Below are 12,154 nucleotides of genomic sequence, written 5' to 3'. Positions count from 1 at the left end.
CTCTGTAGTTTAATTTTAATGACTATTTGACGTCTATGCAACAAGATGACAATAAAAAACGACCTCGGGAAATTTTAAACACCGTGAGTTCTAAATATACAATACAGAAAAAGTGAAAATTGGACATGGGTTAAGCATTAAACAAAAACGATTTCATCCAATAAAACATTCTTGTTCAAAACCAGGTTAGGTTAGGTTTGGTTTGATAAGGAGGACGTCTTTTCCTCTTTGGAGCGGTTATACATTTCAAGTACAGTGAAACGGCTGGCTTAAAGTATTTTCATGATGAATATAGCATAAAAAGTAATAAACGTAATTTTATAATGTTTTCGGGGAATGGATCTGTGGTTCAAAAGCTTAGATAAGAAAATATTTGAAACAATTCAGAAGTAATGAATTGTTTACCAGTAATATAAGTTTATTCAATGGAATAGGGTAATGTAACATTGTATTTCTAAAGCATGTTTGTTTTAATTAAAAAAAATATCTGCTCCTTCAGTCAAGTGATAAACCTCATCCTTAACGAAGCTTTTAAGTCTTGGTTTAATCAAAGACAGTTTTGAATAATGGTCAAGTGTTTTCGTGACTCTCATTTGCACATTGGTATGATCTTTAACATCAAACGTAGCAAGAGTCTTCTTTAATAATTCTATACCTCTTTTGGCGTTCATGTGCGTGGACTAATAACACTAGAAAGATGTTCATTATTATAGAAAAAACTTTGTCCTTTAAGTGTCATTCCAAGTTGGTGTCCATATGCCCCTATACTGAAGTTTCCATTATTTGATTAATATGCCTATCTATCCAAAGAGTTTTTTATCTCCCGTAAGGTTATTCTCATTTCTAAATCCGCCTTTTACTGTAACCAATTCAGGCTTTACGTAGCGCTTTTTCATACTAAATGCACTAAATGCACAAAAGTTCAGGTCCACGGGAACCCTTACCTTTTCTTTCCATTATGGAGTTTATCAAATTTGAGAAGCCTTCGCCATATAGGTGGCAAGTGCTATGGTTTCAGATTCACTTTTGCACGAGCACATAATCGGAAGTTGAAGAGAATATCTGTCTATGCTTGACACGTATATAATGCTATGTTATTGCTCGAGAGAAACCAATGCAAAGTAAAATGCCACTTTTTTGTAATTCCGCTTCCACCTGCCGATAGATCCTTTAGCCCATTTTTAAAACATAAAGTTTTGACCATCAAGAGCTCTTTTGATAGTCCGCTGTTTCACCGCGGAAAAAGAAAGAAATGTATGGTAAACTAGAAATGGCACCTTATAGTGTCGTGGTCACTGCTCCCCGCGGGTATTGAATTTAGCAAGCGTTTCTCAAGTTTATGTGGCACTCCTCGTAACTTCATAGTGTATACGAGACACTGTATAGCCTTAGATCGTTGTTCGGTGCTGTACAAACTTACCACATTGGAAACCACACGGAGTAATACAAAAGGATTTTTGTTCTTGTTGTTAAATGTTCATATTGCAAGTAACATGCACGCGAATTCGCTTAAATTCTTGAAAATTTTCATAGAATTTGCATCAAAATGTTACTTGAAACCTTTGGAGAATATCATTTACAAGTCTCGAACAAACGTTTCGTATAAACCTTGAAATTATCAAATAAAGTCAGCATTATTCACGAGGACAAATATTACGGATTTGATAAACTGAATTATCTCACTTATTAATCATTACAGATTGCGGGTTTTCTTGGAAACCGGCCAAATAACACCGTTTCAACGCTTCCTCAAGAGAGACCAACACATTGAATTGGAATCTCAACATTCGTCGGCTGAGAATGAAGTACATGTACTGCGGTTCAAGGACCTTGAAGCCAAGTTTAGATTGTGGGCGGCAATGCTAGGAGTCGCTTCTTTCGTCTTCACCATCGAGCTACTGACAAGGTTCCCGTTTCGAGAACCACTGCACATCATTAGGCTTAAACGAAGATTGTAGGAATGTAACCCCTTGCAACAGAACTTTACACCGGAAACTGATTTAAAACGATTTTGATCCGAACAAACACAACACTCGTAGTCGGTTCAGACTATGTTTTGCACACTAAGAGTCGGTTCAGACCATTTTTTGCACACTAAGAGTCGGTTCAGACTATTTTTTGCAAAAAGCATAAGAGTTAGATACCAAGTTAAATCACAGATGCAAAATAAAACGATAAAATTAGTGTTGAAATATAAGAAAAGTATCCACACCCACAAGCAAAGACGAAGTAATTTTTTAATCCAGCACAAATTTTAAAACAAGATATCCAAAGGGTATATTTGCCTTGTCAATATTTCCAAAAAATTGGCCCTAATAATTAACTTTAGTTTGTGTTTATTGATTTCTTTTGACCCACTTCCGGTGAAGAAATATTTTTAAACTAATAGTTGTGAACTTCTCGTGTTCTTGTTAGTAAGACAAACTTGTTATTTCATATGAATAGATATATTGTATCCGTATCTAAAATATTTACAAAATTATCATTTTAACAATATATTATGTTCATACGGTATGAAATTGACAATCCAGAGCTACGGCATCGAGTAGAGGGGGAGAGTGGTTTACATAAACCGCATATTAGGGCTAATTCCGGTCAAATGGGATCCGGTCCAATGGTACTAAAGCATTGAAACAGGGTCCGGCTTCGATACTGGATTGTGGTACCGGGTGAAAATCCTTTGAACAAACCCTTCGGCGTGGAGCTCTGGCTACTTGTGTTTAGAGCAGCGTTCATACCCGGTTTTGTACTTTTATCTATCCTACCAAATCTTTCTAAGTTTAATTGTAATTCCCTTATACTTAGTGTAGGGCGCTATTTGTTAGCTGCGGCCCTTATATGCATTGTAATGAGAAATAACTGTAATTAGACACAAGTTTTTTGTGTACATCATTTAGTAGATGAAGCTTCAATTAATATAAAGCAAATAGAACACTATTAAAAATATAAGAATAACTAAATGTAACTAAATATATTCATATCTGAAAAAAAAAGAATAAAAGTTGTATCAGAAAGCAATTCCCGATTATCGACGATTGAGAAATTTCTTTCAAATTGGAACAACACGTGAAATGATTGAGTTAATTACCGTAACCCCTGTAACAATTTCGACGTTGGACCGACGCAGTCGGTAAGAGGTCCAACCGACATTAACGCAAAAGCGTCGGTGGGCTTTACTTTGAACCGTCGAAATGTCCGGGTCATATGAAGGTCGGCCCGACTGTCGACCGACATTGTTTTGCCGTCACTGAAAATTAGCTGTTGCCGACTCGATAACTACGTTACCCCAACCGGAATTTGATTACCAACCGAAGTCGGCTTTCTCAACAGTTAATGGTCTCTTTAATTGACTGTTTCAGGTTGGTTAGTAGTCGTTTAATGGTGTACTTACCAGTTGGATAATGGTTGGTTTACGCGTTGGTTAAGAGTCGCTTAATCGTCCGTAAGTAGTGGTATTAGCGTCTATTTAAACTCTTAATGATCGGCTTCCGGGTACATTAAAGGTCGGCTAACGGGTATATTAAAGGTCGGCTTACACGTAATTTAATGGTCGGGTCACACAGAACTTAATGGTCGGGTCCGCTAACACATATCTTAATGGTCGGCTTCCGAGTACATTAAAGGTCGGCTTACGGGTACATTAAAGGTCGGCTTACGGGTACATTAAAGGTCGGCTTACGGGTATATTAAAGGTTGGCTTACACATACTTTAGTGGTCGGGTCACACATAACTTAATGGTCGGGTCCGCTTACACATATTTTAATGGTCGGCTTTCGGGTACATTAAAGGTCGGCTTACGGGTACATTAAAGGTCGGCTTACGGGTAATGGTCGGCTTACGGGTATATTAAAGGTCGGCTTACACATAACTTAATGGTCGGCTTCCGGGTACATTAAAGGTCGGCTTACGGGTATATTAAAGGTTGGCTTACACATACTTTAGTGGTCGGGTCACACATAACTTAATGGTCGGGTCCGTTTACACATATTTTAATGGTCGGCTTTCGGGTACATTAAAGGTCGGCTTTCGGGTACATTAAAGGTCGGCTTTCGGGTACATTAAAGGTCGGCTTACGGGTATATTGAAGGTCGGCTTACACATAACTTAATGGTCGGGTCCGCTTACACATATCTTAATGGTCGGCTTCCGGGTACATTAAAGGTCGGCTTACGGGTATATTAAAGGTTGGCTTACACATACTTTAGTGGTCGGGTCACACATAACTTAATGGTCGGGTCCGCTTACACATATTTTAATAGTCGGCTTTCGGGTACATTAAAGGTCGGCTTACGAGTATATTAAAAGTCGGTTTGCACACACTTTAATGGTCGGGTCCCACAGGGTTATCGACCAGACAGCTTAATGGTTGGCTAACTAGAGCGTAAATGGTCGGTTTACCATTCATTTACTTTTGGGCTCACTGCCCTATTTATAGTAAGTTTTCCAGTTTCTAGTTGGTCGTCCTTTCCCCACCTGTTTTAGCTTTTATTAAAAATAGTGATATTTGTTTTGGTTATTAAAATGCTATAATATATGTGAAAAATGATATTTTTTATTTTTTTTTAACATTTGAAGTTTGAAACTATTTAAACTGCTAACTTTTTGAATGTGAAGCTTCGGAGGACATCTGAATTACCCGCCATTTGCTGGGTTAATTAACAAAATGCAAGTAGAGTTTTTTACTTAAAAATATATTTCTCGCTTAGCTAAAAATAATTGTTGAAGTTTGAGATTTATTTTTGGCAGCAGTTTAAATAGGGTGATCTAAACAATCAATCAGAGAGTTCGTTTTCAAAATAATGTTCATCACTGTTTCGATTTTTATCGCTATTTCTATCATCATGAAAATCCCCGATGTCAGAGTTTATGTCATCTCGAAAGCTTTTTTCTTCAATAAAATGTCCATCATCATCGCTGTTTACAGAGTCAACAATATGGATGTTCTTATTTTTTTTCAGTCGTTTAAGTCTTCCGCCATTACGATCAGCCTTATGTTTAAGCCATTTTATAACTACGAATTCGACCTCATATTCGGTGGCCTTCCTTAATTTGGGATGTGCCATAACAGCAGCTATATTGAAGACAAAAAAATATATGAAAATAATATTCAAATTCTACAAGTAAATAAGCTTGTTGCAGAACTTAAATTATATATATCCCTTTAAAGATATAGCATACCAAATATCACAGTCTTCAAAGTTAATTTTGAAAAGGCAATTTTGCCGTTCGCCCCATTCCAGTTCATTTGTAACACTAAAGCATGGTCAAAGGTTTTTCTTAAAGCTCTCCTGATAATGTCGTCGGAAAATTTTCCTCCCCAAGATTTAAACAACGCAATCTAATTTTTAATATCAAATGCATTTTAACTAACGTATACGCATATCATCGTTCTCAAATTGTTGATACACTTACGGCGTTCTTTTTCTCTTCTTCATTTTGAAGAAGTTCTTCGACAGTTCGTAGTGCAGGTTCATCCGTAATTGGTAGTTTCAAGCTATTGGGTTGTGTTGAACAAAATTCCACATTTTGAACAAAACCCTTTGACATTTCGTCAAACTTTGAATTTAAATCAGTCAACATCATAATGACAGTTTGTTGAAATCTCTCTGCAAAAATTAACAAGTTGTGTATTGAAACGACAATACAAAAGCAATGACAGTAAGATTTATTACCTTCAGACATTAAATTACCAGTTGAAACATTAAGGCTTGACAAGTTATTGACTGGACGGTTTGATCCGGTGATGATTAAACGGCTTGATTCGCTACTGATTGAACGATTTGGTCTGCTAATGACGTTATGGCTTGACCCGCTACCACCTGGACGGTCTGACCCTCTATTGTTGGTAGAGCTTAACACGCTAAGTGGTCGGTTTGACCCACTATTGGCGTCCAGGCTTGAACCATTGTTGACTGGACGATTTGACGCGTTGGTGCCTGGACGACTTGACGCGTTGGTACCTGGACGACTTGACGCGTTGGTACCTGGACGACTTGACGCGTTGGTACCTGGACGACTTGACGCGTTGGTGACTGGACGACTTGACGCGTTGGTGACTGGACGACTTGACGCGTTGGTGACTGGACGACTTGACGCGTTGGTGACTGGACGACTTGACGCGTTGGTGACTGGACGACTTGACGCGTTGGTGACTGGACGACTTGACGCGTTGGTGACTGGACGACTTGACGCGTTGGTGACTGGACGACTTGACGCGTTGGTGACTGGACGACTTGACGCGTTGGTGACTGGACGACTTGACGCGTTGGTGACTGGACGACTTGACGCGTTGGTGGTCAGGTGACTTTCGTTAATGATTTTATGGGTTGACCCTGCAGTGGCTGGACGGATTGGCCCTCTATTGATTGGACGGTTTGAACTGTGAATGACTTGTTGATTAGGACTTAACATTGGACTTTCTTTTTCTTTACGGGTCAAGCCGGCGCTAAATAGCCGATTACGTAGTAACATGGGGCTTGTTAACTGATTACGATTTGACTTAGGGCTGACTAGTTTATTACAGGTTGACTTGGTGCTGACTAGCTTATTGCAGCTTGACTTGGAGCTGACTAGCTTATTGCAGCTTGACTTGGTGCTGACTAGCTCATTGCAGCTTGACTTGGTGCGGGATGATCCGCTGCTGGCTAGACTACGGCGTTTTAGTTTATCGACTATTTTACTTCCTAAACAACCACGTCTAGTTTTTGTTATAGTGCTGGTTTCACTTTGACGTTTCCCAATTTGCACTTCTTTTTCCTCACTGTTTCTTGGTTGATTTGTTTCAGAACTGACAGTAGCCAAGTCTTCTTGGATGTAATTTTGAGGAGACATTTCGTTTAACTCCATTTGAGATGATGTTTGTTTATTTTCTTGCTGCAAAGATTGATCGATAGTTTCGACTGGAGATTCTCGTATGTTGTTTAAACTTGGAGGTGGTACACCTGAATTTAACGCAGGCACTACGCAATTTGGTTCAGGCAATACGATTGAAGAGAAAATTTCTTGTGGTTTATTCAAAGCTTGTGTTTCGTGCGATTGAATAGTGGTAACACTTTCTTCATTCTCATCGAAAGTAACCCCTTTATCTGTCTCAACTTTTCCTTGATGTTCACTGCACTTGTACACTACTGGCGCTTTACTGACCTCGTCGATCTGACTTTGCTGTTCAGTATTACCCTTGAGTATTTGAGCTTGGGTTTCGGTAGAATTGGTATTTTCCAACAGATTTGATGTATTGTATTTGTCTGACACAAAACTGGAACTTTCATGAATCGTATATGGGGTTTCTTCATTTATAACTACCGATTTCTCGACTTTTTCGTTAGAATCCAATATATGCTGCGGCTGTGAAATGGTTTTTCGATTAATTTTCCAATTAATAGGAACAAATTCTGGAGCTGTGGGCAACTGAATGCAGGTAGAGGCCTTTTGTTTCAGTGAAGCTTCTAAAATTTATGGAGAAATATTAGTTCGCTTGTTAAATGGCACTTTAAAGGAGTTGAACGGTTCTGTAACTAATCTCATAACAATTTACATGCAAGCATATTATGAGACAAATTAAACCCGTAATGCTGACAGAAAAGTAACTAAAGATAATCCTGATTTAATATCTAAGTAATAATGCTATTTAAATTCTAATAAGAATTATCTTAGTAAACTTGAGCCCAAACACCCGATTACCAAATTATGTAACTTTTTGTTTTGTTTCCGCTTTTAGGTATAATTCTCAATTTGAAAATTTAAATAACTTGCTCTTTATTCACCATTTAAGAAATCCCTTTTTCGTTTCTTCTTTAGCTTCTTTCTTCCTTGTGTCACTCCTATAAATTTTGACTAATTTTAGGCAGAAGAAAGACAAAATACGTAGAGAGTACAGCGAACTTACGATTGTTTTCCCCACTACACTTCTCATCACCGGAACGGTTCGACTCATCCCCATCTCCTATATCACTTTCTTGCTCACTGTCAACAAGTGTACTTCGCTTTCTTTTTCTTTTAATTTCTCTGTCACTTTGCAAGTCAGATGTATCCTCTGCTTTTTTACAAATTTGTCTTGCTTTTTCATATGTTTCTTTAAAAGAGAAACTAGGCCTATTTTTCTATCCAGACTTTTGGTCCCCTTGTAATACTTACGAGCGTTCGCCAGAATTTTGATATGGTAGGTTACCCAGTTTGTTAATGGAGGTTGACAAGCCATTTGTAATTTCGTAATTTCACCGCTTTTAGCTTTTGATGGCCAAAAACACTGGTTTTTTCCAATACACCAAGATGTTGGAACAATATCTATAGCTCCGGGCTCATCCACAAAACTAACTATGGCATACATCTGATGGGGAACAAATAAAACTATTATAGGGAATGTATAGTAGTCCACACCAGGAAATTGAACTAATGTTTTGAAATATGGCCTTGCACTTGGTATCCGAGGGTAAATCCTGGTTGATATGGCAATTCGAACGTCTTTTATGATTCCCAAACCATGTGCAGTAAAATATTTAAAACGTCGCTCCAACCCAACGCCGACTACTTTAGAGAGATTGTTTGTTAAAAAGCTAGATATATTACCTTGCAGACTATTTATATTCAATTATATTTATTAGGCGTCATGTAGCAATGGAACAACGCTAAAAAAAACTCTCGTTTGGCACTAATAAGCATTTCCTTTTTAAACTTAAATAGTTATAAGTGTTAATTTGATTTGATAGACGTCCAACAAATATTCCTAATTTGGAAGATGCTAATGGATAATCAAAGAGGTCTTTGACAAATTTGCAAACACATCCGCAAACAAATATTTCCTTGTCTGTGTTTTTATAAATTACTTTCACAACCACAGTTTCACCGGAATTCAACTGAAAGCAATTATCCCCGTTAGATACGGAAACAACAAATTTTGGCGTATGAAGCTTTTTAAAAGTTTCAGCATTTGCAGGCAAAAATGTAAAATTGACTGAAATCGGTTTTTTTAGACTTAAATCTTTTCGAATTCGGGAATTTGCAAATGATTTTGATTCGCCTATTCTTTTAATTAGCTGTTGAAGAGGTTTATTTGGACTTCTCAAATGTTTTTTATGAAATGGAGGTGATTTTCGAAAGGAAATGCGCTATATGCGTCTAGAGGCCCAAACATCTTTACATCCTGAACGACATGCGACAGAGCATGTACATTCATAACAATGAACTCTAATCCATAAAATTGTTTGGACATGGTTATGAACATTTTAAGTAATTCACCTGCATAATCGGCGTATTCTTTATACAGAGTGGGGTGTGCTAGAATATAAATAGCACAATGAAGTAACCGAAAGTGTTTAAAAACATCATCTTTCAGTATATCTATTAATATTATGGGACCAGTATATAGAAGAAACTGTCTCAGTTCCGTGGCTTTCCAGAGTTTAATATGTTTCACAGCTCGGGGTTTGCGTGCAAATTCAGTCGGAACATACTTTCTACAGTTTACGAGCTTTTCGGACAGAAGATCAGTTAAATGGTTACTTAATCTAACGTAAAGTTTTCCAGTTAACCAATATTTTGCTATTCTTCGGACCACTCCAAGGCAAACCAGATGCATATAGTCCAATGGGAACTGCCTCACCATGTCTATATTCAAGTCTACATGTTTCCAACTAAATGATGAAATTCATCGTCTCGCATTCGAAATAATTCATTACTACGTGGTGGCACACTAAAACTGTCATCATTGAAAATAGTTCGACGAAGATGTCTACTTCCTTTTATAGAACATTTGTCACATGAATAAAAACCAGTGTGACCTTTTGTGTTTTTAACAAAAGCCCGAGCCGGAGTGTCCAAAATAAATGGCCCTTTTAGGTTGCAGATGTAATGTCGGTTTTCATATTCATAGCCATTAACTTCCAAATGCTGTAAGTCAACTATTAAGGGCCTCAAGAATTCCTCTAAATTACCCGGTTTAACTTCCCCACAAAAAACTCCAACTACAAAAGGCTTTCCTATCATACCCAATGAAAAACTAAAAACGCAGGCCAATATGGGCCAAAAATGTTTAGCGGAACTATGGAAAATGGGAAGGCCATCTATGTTTATGGCGAAAGATATTTCACTGTCATAATTTGGATTTTCATGTAAGAATATTTCCAAACCGTCACTTAATCCGGCATGAAAATATTCACCATTTTCTATTGTTAAAACACTAGTTGATCTTGGAGTTTTTAACAGAGTACGTGCATCTTTGGGTAATCCCATTACCTTGCAACATTACGAGAAGGGCATTAAGAGTTACATGGTTAACATTGTGATTTATAGCCCAGTTTCGCAAACCAGACTGCAAGTCTATTTGTTCTTCTTCGGATGAGCTACTTGAGGATCCCTCAGAATCCTCCCTATCTGAAGTACTGGGATCTGAACCACGCTCAATATGAAAACCAAGGGAATGGTGACTACCTTGAGAGGAACAGCTAGGACTACCAATATTTGAACCACTAGAATGTGAACTACCCCTATCTGAACCCATAGGTTCAGGACTATTCCTATCAGAACCTAATTCAGGTCCAGTACCATCCCTATCAGAACCTAATTCAGGTCCAGTACCATCCCTATCAGAACCTAATTCAGGTCCAGTACCATCCCTATCGAGGCAATTCCGTTCAGGACCATCCCTATCGAGGCAATTCCGTTCAGGACCATCCCTATCGAGGCAATTCCGTTCAGGACCATCCCTATCTAGACATTTACGTTCAGGACTACCCCTAACTGAACAATGAGGCTGAGGACTACCCATATCAGAAGAGTCAATATTATGATCACCTGTAATTGAACTACCATGATGAGAGCTCGCCAAATTTAAACCTATTGAAATTGGACTATCATGATTTAACCCAACACGTGTTGTAGTTTGGGAAACCAAAGTATAAGAACTAGCGGTGCTTGACGCACAGGTCTGATTTTCCAAAATATTATTAGTATCTTCGACTCTCTCTAGAACATTCGCAAGATATCGAGCTCTTTTTCGGCGCTTCTGCCTAATGCTTAATTCATCGAGGGACTTGTAACTACCCCTTGAAGAATGATTCTCACTCATCTTGCCTTTTTAACAAAAACACCCACTTAATTACCTAACATTAATGCTATAACACTATAAATGTAGTTTTTACCAGATAATATTAGTAACCCTTTCGAAAATAAATATCCTTACCATGTGATTTGATTCTCGTAATTTTAATGATAATTTTCAAATCTAATTTTAGAATTATAATTGTAAGCCAGACTTAGTATTGAAAGTTTGCTCCGGCCCAAACACGTTGACCAATAATCAGCCCAAGGCTTAATGAAAGGCCAAAACGTAGGGCTACTAAGCCCTAGCCCTTAAATAAATAAATAAACCTGGAACAAAAAAAATTTTCTTACCTTTTTAACAATGTTTCTTTATATCGATCTTGAAGCCGTGCTAGCGTAAAATAATACTAAAAAAACGAAACCTAATTGAAAAAAACTAAGCGGTCCACTCCATACCCTAGGATTTCTTCTCAACCACCCAAACGCGACGCGGCGACGGGAATCACGGGATGAATACAACGGTTACAGGAACTTACGGCTACAGCTGTAGGAAGGAGTTCGAAGAAGGGCAGTATATAAGGATGTTTATTTTAGTAGTCAAGCTGGGTTTTGGCTATAGTATGCCTCAGCACATTTCGAGTGATTTTAGTAATCAGGGGCAAGGCATTCTTTTCATGACTATAGACATTTTATTAGTAGTAAAACTGGCTAGTAATTAAGCTTGCAGATTTCGATTTAATTTAGTAGTATAATGGAAACTTTTTAAATGCCGTAACTAGTGCCTTATGTGCAGCCCTGTTTGAAGCTCATTGCATGGAGGAAGGATACTTGCTGAATTATGGCACCTCGCGTGCGTACTAGTTGGCCTCTCCTGTCATAGCCAATTAGATCGCTCGCTCTACGACGCAAGCTGCTCGCGCTATAGCTATAGCGCGAGCAGTTTGCGTCGTAGAGCGCGTGATCGAGTGGGCTATGCTCTTATAGAGCTCGTATCCTTCCTCCACGCTCTTTGGTTGTAAATTCTATGGTGAACACGCCGAGCTATAGCGAAATGGCATCCCGCGCATTTGAATATGCTATTCTCTCTGAGTATAAAACACAGGGACTGCTAACTCT

The 12,154-nt window shown here is 38.2% G+C and overlaps 1 protein-coding gene and 1 pseudogene across 1 annotated transcript; both read right to left on the bottom strand.

Annotated features, from left to right (window-relative positions):
- Positions 1–4,773: 4,773 nt before the first annotated feature.
- On the bottom strand, positions 4,774–8,327 carry LOC149631564 (uncharacterized). The gene is made up of 8 exons (XM_089851083.1): positions 8,135–8,327; positions 7,887–8,033; positions 7,765–7,821; positions 6,112–7,446; positions 5,674–6,057; positions 5,414–5,607; positions 5,180–5,339; positions 4,774–5,072 (listed from the first exon to the last, which is right to left on the bottom strand). The coding sequence occupies exons 1-8, from the start codon at positions 8,325–8,327 to the stop codon at positions 4,774–4,776; spliced, it is 2,769 nt and encodes a 922-aa protein (XP_089707209.1).
- On the bottom strand, positions 7,932–9,602 carry LOC149631563 (uncharacterized; annotated as a pseudogene).
- Positions 9,603–12,154: the final 2,552 nt, after the last annotated feature.

Source organism: Phalangium opilio, unplaced genomic scaffold (genome assembly GCF_054372755.1).
Source record: "Phalangium opilio isolate 3A_F unplaced genomic scaffold, DU_Popi_V2 ptg000100l_1, whole genome shotgun sequence".
Taxonomy (NCBI): domain Eukaryota; kingdom Metazoa; phylum Arthropoda; class Arachnida; order Opiliones; family Phalangiidae; genus Phalangium; species Phalangium opilio.
The sequence above is the reverse complement of the archived record's forward strand: the minus strand, read 5'-3'. Positions and strand labels throughout refer to the sequence as shown.

Coding starts and splice junctions, on each gene's coding strand:
- LOC149631564 (XM_089851083.1), bottom strand. CDS start 8,327: ATGTATGCCATAGTTAGTTTTGTGGATGAGCCCGGAGCTATAGATATT. Junction 5,340..5,413: donor AAGAAGAGAAAAAGAACGCC/GTAAGTGTATCA, acceptor ATTAAAAATTAG/ATTGCGTTGTTTAAATCTTG. Junction 5,073..5,179: donor TTTGAAGACTGTGATATTTG/GTATGCTATATC, acceptor TCTTCAATATAG/CTGCTGTTATGGCACATCCC.